This window comes from Panthera pardus, unplaced genomic scaffold (genome assembly GCF_024362965.1).
Source record: "Panthera pardus isolate Hobbes unplaced genomic scaffold, ASM2436296v1 HiC_scaffold_17, whole genome shotgun sequence".
NCBI lineage: Eukaryota > Metazoa > Chordata > Mammalia > Carnivora > Felidae > Panthera > Panthera pardus.
The window spans coordinates 139,891,137-139,905,890 of NW_026526732.1; the positions used below are offsets into that span (position 1 = coordinate 139,891,137).

At 48.6% G+C, this 14,754-nt stretch overlaps 1 protein-coding gene across 4 annotated transcripts in view; it reads left to right on the forward strand.

Annotated features, from left to right (window-relative positions):
* The first annotated feature begins 638 nt into the window (after positions 1-638).
* Positions 639-14,754, forward strand: part of CCND3 (cyclin D3) — a 98,300-nt gene continuing 84,184 nt past the window's right edge. For 3 of the 4 annotated variants that reach the window (XM_019457118.2, XM_019457120.2, XM_019457117.2), the window contains exon 1: positions 642-842. Coding sequence is in view for 2 of the 4 variants with exons in the window: in XM_019457117.2 (XP_019312662.2) it covers positions 693-842 (150 nt within the window). In the remaining 2 variants the exon portion in view is untranslated. Of the gene's footprint in view, positions 843-14,754 lie in introns of all 4 variants that reach the window. The other variant, XM_019457119.2, reaches the window with a different exon arrangement.

Genomic DNA, 14,754 nt, shown 5'->3' on the forward strand with positions numbered 1-14,754 from the left:
GCAGGCGGCAGGCATCTGTCCGGTGCCTGCCTCTTTCCCCAGAGCGGTGCGTCCACGCGGTGCTCGTGGTTTTCTGTGTTGTACTCGCTCATCAGCCACGTCTGGGTGGGGGTTCTCCGTGTAGGGACGGGGGACCGCACCGCGCCTCATTTTGCTCCGTCAGCGAGTACCTGGGAGGGCGCAGACGCTGGGTTTGAAACCTAACACTCACCAGATGTGAGTCAGGGCACATTACCTAACCTTACTGTGCCTCAGTTCCCTCTTGTGAAACTGGGGTGGGATTGATAGAAAAGAAAATGAACTAATACACACAAAGGGTCTGGCCCGGTGCCAGACATACAGTAAGTCAAGAAACAGCACATAAAGTTGCTGTTCATTTCCTGCGCCACGCGTGAACGAAAGGCGCGCGCCTAGAAGACAGAGATCTGGGAACCTGCGCCACACTCGCCCCATCCGCTCACCTGAGCCTGGGGGCGTTCCCCGCCCCCTCACCTAGGGCACGTGGGTCGGGGTCTGCAGGGCGGGCCGCGCGCAGCGCGGGGAGGAGTCGGGGCCCAAACTTTAGCTGAACCCAGCACCCAGCTCCTTTGTCTCCCCCGCCCCCTCTTCCCCACTTCCTGCCCAGCTTTAAACTCGGGATCCGCCGCGCGGACTTTGTAAACACGCGGCGCCTGCGGGGGTGGAGACTGGTTATGTTGAGGCGCCTGGCGGAGGGGTGCACGCCCCTCGGCACAGCTGGAGGTGGCGACCCCCACCCACCCCCCCCCCCCAAAGAAGGAAGCCCGAGGCGGCGGGACAGTGAGGCCACAATCCTTGCTCCGGGGGGCTCACCTGCTATGGAGGTAGGCTTGAAGGCTGGAACAGCCTAGATAGATGGGGTGTCAGCGTCTTCACCTTTCTCTGGGGCCTCCAAACTCAGGCTGGACGCCTGGGGTAGGGGTCCGAGATGGGTGGGTTAAGGAGGTCGCCGCTCCGTCATCACCTCTCCGTTGTTGCCCTAAAGGTAGACTCACTTTCTCTCCGAGTGAGCCGTTCTGTACGTATTTGAAGGGCAGAGTAGCCCCCCAAAGCCCCAAGCTCTGTCCGTGCAGCCCCTCTCCAAGCTGATGTAGAAGCCCAGTGGCCTTCACTGAGTTGTCGTTCTTCATACTTCATACTTCAGACATAGGGGCGGGAGGCGAGTAGGAAGGCAGAACCAACGTGGGCAAGGAGCCTTCGAGTCCTCCTGCCAGGCAGAACGGAGAGGGGAGGTCAGAGGACAGGACTGGAAGGAGGGCCCCCTCAGTGTTCGTCCCTCTGGTGTGTCTGATGGGTACCGAAGCCTCTTCTGTGTCTTTTAATGTATTGCCAAGACAATTACCTGCAGAAATTGGTTGCCGTTACTAAGGAAGCATAATGGTTTCATTTGCGAACACTGAGCACCTCCTCTGTGTCTAGGGTTTATGGAATGCTGAGGGGCGCCATGATGTTATTCTTCTATAACTAGTGTGGGTCATGGAACAACCGAGACAAAGCACCAAGCTGTGCTGGCTAGCAAGATTTCAGAAAGAAGAGGACATGGAATTAGATTCTGAGTGATGGATAATCACCAGGCAGAGAAGTGGTAGGAAGTCTTTGGGGGGCACTTGTTCCTTCTGCAGAGCTGAACTGAACCCTGACCGTGGTGTTGGGCATTGGGATACAATGAGGACCCAGAAGGCATTCCTGCTGTTTTTAACCCACCATCTAGGCATGAAGAAGAGGTGGGAATGAACACGATGAATTCAGGGAAAGGCATGTGTCTGAGCTGGTCCCTAAGAATCCATCCACGCAGTGTTGGGGTACCCACTCCTTATCTTTGGACTCTAGGGCTGTTTCCATGGTTTCCTCTATGCCCCCCACCTCAGTTCTCTTAGGGACCAGACATGGGTGAAGAGAACTGGATCTCCCAATGCATTCCTGCAGAATCTTCTGTTCTTTCAGTCCCTGGGCTCCTTGGAGGGATGACTGACACAACATCTGATGAATTCATTCACCACCTGTTTGCTATGGTCATACTCTGTCTGCACAGGCTAGATGTTGGGGATAGTAGAAGCCAGAACTTCCACTTTACCTGGAATTTGGAATCAAAAGCATGTCTGAGAATTCCAGTAGGGTCCTAGTCCTTGAGACCATGATCTCCGTGGTCCTAAGTGCCTCCTCTTTTCTGTTTCCTTACCTGAAGGGTTCAGAATACCAGTTGACACTTCTATAGTACTGTAATAATATAGTACTAAATGTTTGGGATGTAATGTCTCATTTAATCATAAGTCCTATGAGGTAAGCAGTAGGCTTATCTCCATTGTATAGATGAGAAATCTAGGCACAGAGGAGATAAGTCATTTTTCTTTCTTTTATATTTTTAAGTTTATTTATTTACTTTGAGAGAGAGACAGCGTGAGTGGGGGAGGAGCAGAGAGAGAGGGAGAGAGAGAGACAATCCCGAGCAGGCTCTGGACTGTCAGCACAGAGCCCGATGTGGGGCTCAAACTCACGAACCATGAGATCATGACCTGAGCCAAAACCGAGAGTTGGACGCTTAACGAACTGAGCCATCCAGGTGCCCCAATAAATCATTGTTCTAAAGAGTACACCAGAGGGACACCTGTGTGGCTCAGTCAGTTGAGTGTCCAACTTTGGCTCCGGTCATGATCTCACAGTTCGTGGGTTCCAGCCCCACGGCGGGCTGTCTGTTGTCAATGCAGAGCCCACTTCTGATCACCTATCCCCCTTTCTCTCTGCACTTCCCCTGCTTGCTCTCTCTCCCCAAAATAAATAAACATTAGGAAAAAAAAGTACACGAGAAATAAATGGCAGAGCTGAGATTGAAACCTAGGGCATGTGACCTGGGAGCCCCTGTACCTAACCACCAGGCTAGCCTGCCTCCTTGATTGACCACACAGAATGTCCCCTTGATGGGTCGCCTGGGTGGCTCAGTCGGTTAAGCGTCTGACTTTGGCTCAGGTCACAATATCGCGGTTTGTGAGTTCGAGCCCCGCATCGGGCTCTGTGCTGACAGGTCAGAGCCTGGAGCCTGCTTCTGATTCTGTGTCTCCCCCTGTCTTTGCCCCTCCCCTGCTCATGCTCTGTGTCTCTCAATAAATAAATGTTAAAAAAATTTATTAAAAAAAAAAGAATGTCCACTTGAGCCAGGGACTTAGGAGTTTCCAAAAGGTCCTGTGTCTTGGGTGGTACAGAGGAGAGAAACCTTTTAGCTGAGCATTGGTGCCGGTAACGGTTTACCTGGAGCCCCTGCAGGTCTGGAGTAGGTTTGTAAGGACTACACAGAGCTGGTATGCTTCCTTATGGTCCTGTGTGTGTGTGTGTGTGTGTGTGTGTGTGTGTGTGCGCGCGCGCGCACACACACGAGTGCATGGGATTTCTTGAATAAGCCTCACTCACTAAGAGGAACAAATAGGTGTGATGCAAGGAAGAAAGCAACATGGATGTGATGTGCTAGAATCTGGGGATGTGGGAAACCAAGATACCTCTTTTGCTGGGAATCTTTGAGAATAGCAGAGACTTTTATATTTGAAGATTCCAAGAGGAACAGTCCATCTTGGTAGCTGAGTAAGGAACATGGCCAAGTAGCAGAAGCAGTCTTAAGATGTTCCCCTGTCTTCCCCACAGAGGCTGTATCCCAAAGCCACATCTGTGTTTCTGACCCCATCCCTCCAAGCAGGCTGGGACCTTGCCCATGATGGGAGCCAGGCCACAGGGCAGAGGTTCCATGGGATTCCAGCCACTTTTCCATTACCTTTCTGAAACTCTAGGTTTTTCACTAGAGCCCTCTGCACGGATCTGGGGAGGCCTGAAGCGGTCCCCCTATGCCTGCAGTCAAACCACCTTGTGCATCTGTCTTGAGGGGGATGGGTGCTGATGCTGGCAGTTAAGGGTAGTGGGTGGCCACATCAAGATAACAGGTAAGCGGGTTGTGACATTCAGAACTATATAGACCTCCAGGCGACTTTTCTGCCACACATACTTTTCTCCCTCGTCACAGGGTAGGGTGCGGTGGAACCCTTGGCATGCCCAGCCCCCTGCCCCAGGCGCTTTCTTGGCCGAGGAGAACAGGTTGTACTCTTGAGAAACCACAAGAGGAAGTTTAGGGAGGGTTGGGGGTGGGGAAAGTTCTGGGGCGCCTGCCAAGTTTCCCTTTCTCTGTTCAGAAGTAGGTATGTTTATTTTGGTGTGTTTCTCTTGCCCTCAAAGACATTTAAATTTTAAACCCTCCGAGTTTCAAAGAGTTGTCAGGACCTGCCCCTGTTACAGTGGTGGTGGCGGTAGGGAGTGAGGGAGGTTGGCCAGAAACCTCCCTGGAAATGGGACTAGAACAAGGTACCCTTTTGTTGGATTTCACCTGGGATTCTCACTGGTTGGTAAAGGCCGAGTGACTTCAGAAGGCCTTCTTTTCTCCTTTTCTCTGCCCTTTCACCTCTCTTCCCCAAAGCATTCCCTCCAGCCCTAAACTCAGAGAAATGTGCTTATCATGGCCACTTAGGAGGTGCATTATTCTACCAGGAGCGGTCCCAAGTGTTTTACTTGCCTTATCTCATTTGACATTCAGCACAACACCAGATGGTAAATACCTCTAACCCCATTTACAGACGAGGAAATCGAAACCCAGAGAGGCCTAGAAACTTCACCAAAGTCACACAGCTAGTAAGTGGCAGAGCCCGGATTTGAACACTGGCCTATTTGATTTCACAGCCTGTGCTCTTGACATTTAAATTAACCCCCAAATCAGAGCATCAGCGTATATCAGATCCTGAAGAGTAGGAGGTTGAGATCCAAAGAGGCTTTTAAAATGCTGTTGCTAGGGGAGGGGTGGCTTAGGTATAGAATTGGAAGCGATTCCTTGGAAATTAATATATTAACAAAGGATCACCATGTGAAGAAAAGATACAGTGGGTGAGAGGTTGAGGTCAAACTCTGGATGGTTGAATAAGAAGATTTAGGAGGGATATTATAGCTGTGTTCAAATATTTGAAAGGGTGCCTTTGGAAGCCCCCGGGTAGGGGGTGGGGGACTGGTGGAGGCAGATTTCCAAAATGCATAAGAACTTTCTAGCAAATAATTGCCTAATCCTCGTCTGAAGAAGTGAGCTCCTCGTCTAGGGGGGTCTAGGGCACATGTGTAGGAGGGGCTTCTGTTAAGCTAGGAGAAGACCTCAAAGCTTCTAACACCTCCAGACCTCCCATGTGATTATTCACCTGCTTCCTTCCCCCTTCCGGGTCATCCCTTGGCTGGCCATGCTCCTTGGCCCATGATGGTCCCTGTCTGTCCACCAGGTGGGGCTGTTGCCCAGAGTGTTGTCCACAGACTGCTAAAATTGGGTAAAGAGCGCCATCTGGTCCTTTAGCCGCCAGCTGGTTTCATGGGTCCTCTCCCCAGTCCCATCCCCAACCATCTACACACCAGGGAGCCACTTTTGACCCAGTGCAACCCCCATAAAATGCACTGTTAGTCTCCCACCCTGGAGCCCCTCCCTCCCACACCTTCTTTTCCCTATCCCTGACCTTCCTTTGCCCTTGAGCTAGAAGGACCCATGCCTTGAGAGCAGGGGGCCAGGCCAGCAGCCCTTGTGGGCATGGCCTTTCATACCCTTCAAAGGCATGCCATGTCGTATCCTTTAAGGGGCCTCAAAAGCTGTGGCTCTGAAACCATTTGCCCTTAGTGGCCACTTCTCCCACCCTGCTTGAAATTCCCCGGAGACAGCTATCCTAAGATGAGAGAGCAGAGGCCCAGGCTTTGTCTAGGAACAAGGGGTAGGAGAGGGGTTGCTTGGTGCCCCCTTAGGCCCTTAGAAACGCATAGAGCCAGTGGCCCAGGCACCAGCAGGCAGGGCCCAGTGTGCACAGGGACAGAGTGCAGTTACAAGCCCTGTGGCCAGAGGGCACCATGGAGGGCAGGCCCAGAGAAAGAGGCCATAACAGGTAATGTTCAAAATATTTCATAACTCCTGTGTCCCCCTCCAACAATCTTATGAGGCAGGATGCCCACTGTGTGGATGAACAAAGCAAGGCACAAGGGTTAAGCAGCTGGCTTCTATTCACACAGCTGGTCAGGGGCTGAGCTGAAAGTCTGACTTGGCCATTTGGCTGTAAGGTTTGTGCACAGAACCCCTCCTCTGTGCTTTCTCTCGTGGAGTGGTCAAGACAGCCAGCACCCATTAGAGAAACCACACCGGTTTGAGTCTGAGCCTGGTTCCTTCCTGCTTGCGTGAAACTGATTTCCTCATCTGTCAAGTGAGTATGACTCTAGTCCCTACCTCACTAGGTCATTGTGGGGATTAATAATGGCTGATACTGGGGCTCCTGGGTGGCTCAGTCGGTTGAGTGTCTGACCCTTGATTTCAGCTCAGGTCACGATCCCAGGGTCGTGGAATCGAGCCCTACGTCGGGCTCTGTGCTGAGCACGGAGCCTGCTTAAGATTCTCTCTCTGCCTTTCTCCCCAACTTGTGCACTCTCTCTCTCCCTAAAAAACAATAAAGTAAAAAATAATAATAATAATGGCTGATATTCCTTGAATGCATACTATATGACAAGTACTATCTTTTTTTGTCCTCACGGCATCTCTGCAAGGGAGGCACTATTATGTCTTTACAGACAAGGAAACTGAGGCACACAGTAGTTACACAGAGTAAGGAGCTGAGGCTTCAGAGCCCACCCTGTGCACTAGGGTGCGGGCCACATGAACACATCATGCACACAAAGCCCTGCCGAGTGCCAAACAGGTCATAAGTCCCCATAAGTGACACCTCCATTAGGATGTTGTCCTCCTTATCGTCCTCCAGCCTGAGCTGCTGGCAGTGGGCATGGGGGCTATCCCAAAACAAAGAGACAGCCCTGGTTCCTTTCCTCACTGTCCTACCTATGACTCCATTTCATCCTTTCTTCTGCAATAAATACCAGCCCACAAGTTCTGGCCTGTGGTCAGACAGTTGGACAGAATACTTGAAATTGGGACTGTCCCAGAAACTCCCAGTTCTGGCCCCAGCTTTGTCTGCTCCAACTCGCCCTCCCTCCTGTCCTCTGTTCTCTTCCCTCCAGGCTGCTCCTTCTGCCCCTCCCCTGGGGGCTCTGAGTTCTGGGAAAGGAAGCAGAGCAGGGCCTCAGATGCAGACCTTAGGCTCCAGCTGGAAGTGTTGGAGGCTATGGGAAGAGGGGCCGGCGCGGGGGAGAAAGGATGGGGGCGCAGAGGGCCCCCAGGCTGCCTGTCCCCAGGAAGGCATCTGTCTATCCTTCACAGACTCTTTCCTAAGCTCACTGCTGGGGGCCGAGGAATCTGCTCTGGATAAGACCCAGGGGAGGGTTTACGCCTCTCTGGCAAGTGGCTATCACAAGCTGTCTTTGGATTATGGAGAGGAGGGAGGCCTGCTTCCTCCCAACACCAGGCCCCCGAGAGTCAAGGCTGTGTTTCCCCTTCCTTCCAGCTCCATCCCCTTTTCTTTAAACAGTATCTATTGCAGAACCACAAACTTGGAGGCTGTTCACATGTGCAATCTATTTTCATCACAGTGAGAGAGGATCTTGGGGTTACAGACTCTCAGAAGTACCGGGTAGCTGAGCATAGGCCAGAGTGTGGAACACTCTAGTTTTTACCAGGCCCTCTCCCTTTTCCTTCTAGTCAGCTGGTACCTGCTGGTGCTAGAGGCAACCTCTATTTTTTCCTGGAATTGACTTGATTCCACCTCTAGGACCAGGCTGAGTTTTTCTCTTGGGTCTCTCTGTCTCCAAGGAGACAGTCTTTTTCTGCTTGGGCCCAGCCTCTTGAGTTCTAACTCAAAAAAACTCTTTGCAACCACTGGACATGAGCTTAGTGCCTCCTGGGTCGTCCTCAGAAAGTCCTGCTTCTTCCCTGCCTTTCCTCTGACACAGTTTCTGGGAGTCATTTTTGGCATTCCTTGCGGGAATCTGTTGTGTGGATTTTCTCTGAACCTTCATTTCTTCCCAGGCACATGGCAGCAAACATATTGCAGATAATGATATCTTTTGCACAATACTTCCATATGCCAGGGACTGTTGTGAATGCCTGTGGAGAGAATGTACCGTTAGTAGGTCAGTACGTTTATAAAAAATATGCATGTTTATTAACTCATTTCTCACTCTCCCCAAGAATCCTGTGAGGTTCCTTTATTTTACAGATGAAGAGACTGAGGCACAGAGGTTAAGTAACTTGCCTGAGGTCATACAGCTAGTCCATTCTGAGAGCCTGGTAGCTGAAAGAATTCTGACCCGAGTCAGACTTTTCCTGCACGTTGTGTGTGCTTGTGTGTGTGCACTTGAGTGTGTGCCCACCCGCCAGAGGGAGTGTGAGAAGACCCCAGGTTCCCAGGGGGAACCCCAGGTCGGGTTGAGACGCTGTCTTGGAACACAGCGTCAGGACACACAGAGCAGGCTGGTACATGCCTGGGCTGCCTCCTTGTGTGACGGTGTATTTGTGTGTTGCACCTCTGTGCGGAGCTGTGACAGTGTGGGTACACGTACCCCAGGCAATCCCAGGGCCTTCTCCATCCCTCGGTGCTCTTGGCCGGAGCTTCAAGGTTGTCTACTAAGCCAAGCGAGAAGGAAAGGAAGGAGCAAGAATGACCCAGCCCTGCCCCAGCAGGCAGGTCAGGTGTCACACAAGATCCAGGAAGCAGGAGTGGGTGGTGGCGATATGAGCTTTGCTAGGTGGGGCTGGGGCCCTGACCTATCTGGGGAGCCCTGGATGAATCAGCCCGACCACAGCCGCCCCATCTGCGGTGGTGGTGCACACCAGTTTTTCCTCCAGCTCCCCCTCCAACGCTCCTTTTCCTTTCCTTTCTCTCCCCCAGACTCAGGCTTTGATCAGGGTGTGGCTCCAGGGTAGTGGCTGAGGGCACATCTCTGGAGTCAGTGGTTAAGCTGCGTCCTCGTGCTGGCCCTGCAAACTTTACTTTCGAGATACCCCACCCAGAAATGGGCAGCCACCCTGGCCCAGGAAGGATGCCACATGCCCTGTGCAGAGGACAGGCCTGCACAGGCCTAGGATCCTGGGCTCACCCACCTGGAATGTCCCTCCAACAACATCTGTAAGGCTCAGAGGTCCTGTTCACTCCTCATTTATAGCAGAGCCACATTTTATGCAGTGCTGGGTTCAAGGTCAGTGTAAAAACAAATCCACCTCAAAATTATTATTAAAGTCTCCTTAAACTGCTCATAAAACACAGGATACATAGTTTAGGCATTCTCCCCCCCATCTCTGAGAATGTCCAGCATAGACAGTTATCGTTGGAACAGATGGCCATGTCCTTGGTAGAACATGATGTTGAGCTTGAGGTAAGGGATCGCATTGTATAAATAATACCTAAGTTTCTCTGGTTGATTAGTATCCCTTCCAGTGGATATAATTGAATTTGTGATAGTTAAATTGGCACATTAAGGGATTCGGTAGGCATTTGCTCCTGGGTTCTTATGGGCTCCCTGGGCCACAGGAAAGGTTTGAGTGGCAGTGCTGGGGGAATCTGGAGGAAGGAGCAGTTGCTTCTGGGTGGATTAACCAGAAATTTCTTCTCAGAGATACCATTTGAGAAAATAAAAGAGGACTGGACTTCAGGAGAAATGATTCAGGAGCTGTTTTCTTTTCTTTTCTTTTAAAGTTTATGTATTTATGTATTTATTTATTTATAGTAATCTCTACATCTAATGTGGGACACCAGCTCGCAATCCCAAGTTTAAGAGTCGCACACTCTCCCGACTGAGCCAGCCAGGTGCCCCAGGAGCTATTTTATTTTATTAAAATAAATTTTTTTAATGTTTACTTATTTCTGAGACAGAGAGAGAAGAGCATGAGTGGGGGAGAGGCAGAGAGAGAGGGAGACAGAATCAGAAGCAGGCTCCAGGCTGTCAGCACAGGGCCTGATGCAGGGCTCGAACTCACAAACCGTGAGATCATGACCTGAGCCGAAGTCGCTTGCTCAGTCGACTGAGCCACCCAGGCGCCCCATCCCCAGGAGCAATTTTAAATGGTGTGGTTTTTGTAATTTTTTACTTCTTTGAATATCTGAGTTTTTTTACTGAGAGCCACACTGTAGAAATAATCATTTTTCGATTCCTATTTCTATGACAATCATTAGGCTTACTTATTCTTTGTGTTGTGGTTGCTACTTTCTAAAATAGTGGCTATTTCTAGAATCACTATTATTTTTATAACAATAATTATTTTTACTATGTCACTTCTTGTTATTATTATTATTTTTTAATGGTTTAAAGATTCCAGAGAGGTTGAGACGTGAATGGCTGTAAAGAATGGAGAGGCCTGGGGCATTACACCCTTACAGATTATTGAGAATCCCAAAGAATTTTTGTTTTTGAAGGTTGTGGCTATTGACATTCTAATTTTTTTTTTTTAATTTTTTTTTAACGTTTATTTATTTTTGAGGCAGAGAGAGACAGAGCATGAACGGGGGAGTGTCAGAGAGAGGGAGACACAGAATCTGAAACAGGCTCCAGGCTCTGAGCTGTCAGCACAGAGCCCGACGCGGGGCTCGAACTCACGGACCGCGAGATCATGACCTGAGCCGAAGACGGCCGCTTAACCGACTGAGCCACCCAGGCGCCCCTGGACATTCTAATTTTAAATGAGAAATTAAAAGGATATGAATTCACTTAAAGTAACAGTAAAAAAACTCACTGCATGCGAATGTAGCATCCTATTTTTTATAAAATAATTATATTATTAAATTATTAAAAATTAGTGGAGTGGGGGCACCTGGCTGGCTCAGTCGGTGGAGCATACAACTCTTGATCTCGGGGTCATCAGGGTTCATGAGTTCAATCCCCATGTTAGGCATGGAGCCTACTTAATAAAATAAAAATTAGTGAGAAGTGTGGCTTTATTTTACATCTTTGCAAATCTCTTTAATGCCTGACTTAATAGAAGACAGCTGGATTATCATGTCTGCTTCTGTTTTAATTTGTTGCAGTGTGTTTTTTTGGTTGATATATATGAAGAAAACCTGGCCTCAGATATGTGGTTGGAAAGGGAGAATTTGTGAACTGGTTTAGATCCTGTGGCCCTAGTGGAACATAGAATGATTGGTGAAGAAGCCAAATCAACAGCGTTGGGTTGGGGACTTTGGACTTTATTTAGTAGGTAATGGGGAGCCACTAAAGGCTTTTGAACAAGGAAGTGACATGATCAGGCTTTTTTTTTTTTTAATGTTTATTTATTTTTTAGAGACAGAGAGAGCACACAAGCAGGGGAAGGACAGAGAGAGAGAGGGAGACACAGAATCTGAAGCAGGCTCCAGGCTCCAAGCTATCAGTGCAGAGCCCCATGTGGGGCTCGAGCCCATGAACCGTGAGATCGTGACCTGAGCTACAGTCAGACGCTCAACCGACTGAGCCACCCAGGTGCCCCTGGACTGTTTTTTGTTCTGTTTTTTTTTTTTTTTTAAGTTTATTTTTTTATTTTGAGAGAGAGAGACAGATACTGTGAGTGGGGAGGGGCAGAGAGAGAGAGGGAGAGAGAATCCCAAGCAGGCTCCGCCCTTTCAATGCAGAGCCTGACACAGGACTCATGAACTATGAGATCATGACCTGAGCCGAAATCAAGAGTCAGACACTTAACCCTACTGAACTACCCAGGCGCCCCGGTCAGACTGTTTTAAGATGATTTCTAGGGCAGTAATAGAATAGAGTTGGCAAGAAAGAGTCTACATGAGATGTAACAAGGATTGAAACTAGGGTGAGGCCAGTAGATATGGAAACAAGGGGGTGATTTGGCAAAATATTTTGAAGGTAAAAACAACAGAACTTAGTAATTTTTTGGTAGGAAGGTATGAATAATCATCTGCCCTGTGAAATTGCTCTGCCTTCCCCAGCTGAGCACCAGGCATCCTTCTAAGATGAAGTATGTCATAGTTTTCTGCTTGCAGGCCATCTCTCCTACTAGGCTACCATGGATGCCCGCAATAAATGAGAGTAGTCAGGACCACCCCAGAATGTTTCAGCCCCTGTGGCTGGCAGAATGTTGGTGCCATTAATAGAAATGTAAAGCTCAGGAGGAAAAGATAGCCATTATCATCAAGTATTACTAAGTAAAGAAGAAAAGGGTAAGAGAAGATGTCAAGCTGTGAATAGAGAGAAAGTAGTGGGTGGGTCTTGAAATATATCATTCTGTTGGCAAGGAAGTACATTTTCCTGGGTACTAAAGATGTAGGGAGAAATATAAAAACATCTAGGAGAGATCGCTCCACTCTTTGTTCTCAAGTAACTCAAGTTCAGTTGGGGCACTGTTTTTCAAAACTAGAAATGTTTTCATTTTAACCCATTTTATATACCCACGTACAAACACACATGTATATGTATACCAAACAAACAAGTTCCACTAAGCAATACTTACCCTTACTTCAGATAAGGTCTTGTATTTTCTTTTATTCTGTTGTTTCTTTTTTCTTTTCTTTTCTTTTCTTTTTTTTTTTTTTTTTTTAATACTGGTCATGATTAGCTTCATGACTTCATGACCTGGTAGAATGTCCTAACTTGCAATTGGAAAAACACGAAGTGGGCGAGGTTTCACTGAGTATTTTCAAAGTTCTGTTAGCAACAGAAATAGATCGTCAAATATGAGGCAAAAGGAATTTATTGGGAGAAGGTTAGGAACTCAGACACGCCAAAAAGGCTGGAAAAGCATGTTTGGAAATGGACAGAAACTGATAAAAGTGCCTGAGGGCTGGGCAGAGGCTCCTGCAGAAAAATGAGTGGTTACCTCTGCCTGGCCACACATGGTGGGAATGGACGGGCCGGCCCCTCCCGTGTCTGTGGTGCAGGGAGGCAGGCTGGCTCCTGGATTTGCATTAGGGAAGAGGAGATCCCCCAAAAGGAAGTGGCAGTGCTGTAGGAAAGAAGGCTGGATGCTTGACAACCAAAAGAGAAGAGTCTAGAAAAGGCATCATGGCTTATGCTCATAATAAGATGTCTATCAGTGAGTGAGTGAGCGAATGGTGTCCTTGCACACTAGTTGACCTACATGGTGGGCATGTTCTTGCCCAGCTGGTGGCCTTGGCATGTGGTAAACTTTCCTTTCAGAAAGCAGTTTGGCTACAGGTATCAGAACCACATGCCTCCTTCGGGGGAGAGGGCCCATGCTTCCATGATATTCTGACCCTCTGCCTTAGTAATTCTGCTTTCCAGGCTCTGTCCTAATTTTAAATAATTCCAAATGTGGAAAAAAAACCTTTGTGACAATTTTTATCAAAGTGTTATAGACAGTAACACTTAGGTACAAAGATTTGGAACAACCAACATGCTTCACGATAGAACATGATTAAGTAAAGTATGGCATATCCAATAAAGAGAATATTAGGTAGCCATTAAAATGTCAATTGCAAAAATATGTGATACCACAAAAATTACTTTTGTAGTAGTATTAAGGGAAAAATCAGGATGCAAAATTGTACAAACAATATAGTGCAACTATATATTTTACACGCATACATATACATGCACACACACACACAAGAAGAGACTAGAAGAAAATATACTGTAATGTTAGCAGTGGTTGTTGTTTTTGTTTAATTTATTTTAAGAGACAGAGAATGAGCGGGGGGGAAGGGCAGAGAGAGGGAGAGAGAGAATCCCAAGCAGGCTCCCGACTGCCAGTGCGCCCTCCATGGGGCTGGAACTCTCGAACCTCGAGATCATGACCTGAGCTGAAACCAAGAGTTGGACACTTAACCAACTGAGCCACCCAGGCACCCCAGCAGTGGTTGTTTTTTGAGGCAGTAGAACTATGCATGCTTTTTTTCCTACTTTTTACCCGTTTTTTAAATGTTCTGGTTCTGTAATAACATGAAAAATGTGATGGTCATGAGTCATGTTTCCCTAAGTATATAGAAAATCAGTCTTCTTTTTCTTTTTCTTTTTCTTTTAATTTTTAAAAAATGTTTATTTGTTTTTGAGAGAGAGATGGAGTTTGAGTGTGGGAGGGGCAGAGAGAGAGCGAGACACAGAATTCGAAGCAGGCTCCAGGCTCCGAGCTGTCAGCACAGAGCTCGACACGGGGCTTGAACTCTCGAACTGCGAGATCATGACCTGAGCCGAAGTTGGACGCTTAACCAACTGAGCCACCCAGGCACCCCCAGTCCTATTTTCTTAGTGTCTTCTCAGAGATAGTAGATGCCAAGTAAAAAGTTGCCATGAGGAACCTGGTGTGACAGCCCAGGGGAGATCCTGGTGTGGCCTGGGGAGCGACCACTGCCTCTGCCTCATGTTCCCAGCGAAGCACTGACTGCTGACCCTTCAAGTCCTGTGGCACCAATAAAACTGAAATATCCAGGCAACTCTGGGGTGGCCAACTCAGGTTGTCATGGTGATTGGGGGGGTGGGTCCTTGATGTTAGACGACTCACTTTCAAGCCTCCGTCACCCATGGATGGGCACACAGTGGCTCTGAAGTGTGGGACAGGCATTTCTTTGAGGGACCTGGTTTCTCCTTGTCTATTTGAGCAGCTTGGGGCAGGGGCAAAGTAAGGTAGTGAGCATAGGGAGTAGGGCTGTATCCCACAATATCTGCCTTCCCCAGCTCAGCAACAGGGAAGGAGGTGGAGTCTGGATTGAGCCCCAAGATAAGGAATATGCAACAGCTGACTGGGAAGATCAAAATAAACAGCTGTGCCCCCAGGAGAATGAACTCCACATTCCATTCTCTGATCCCACCCCCAATTCCCACTTCTCCCAAGCGCCTTCCCCCAGCCACCCCCATGCGTGC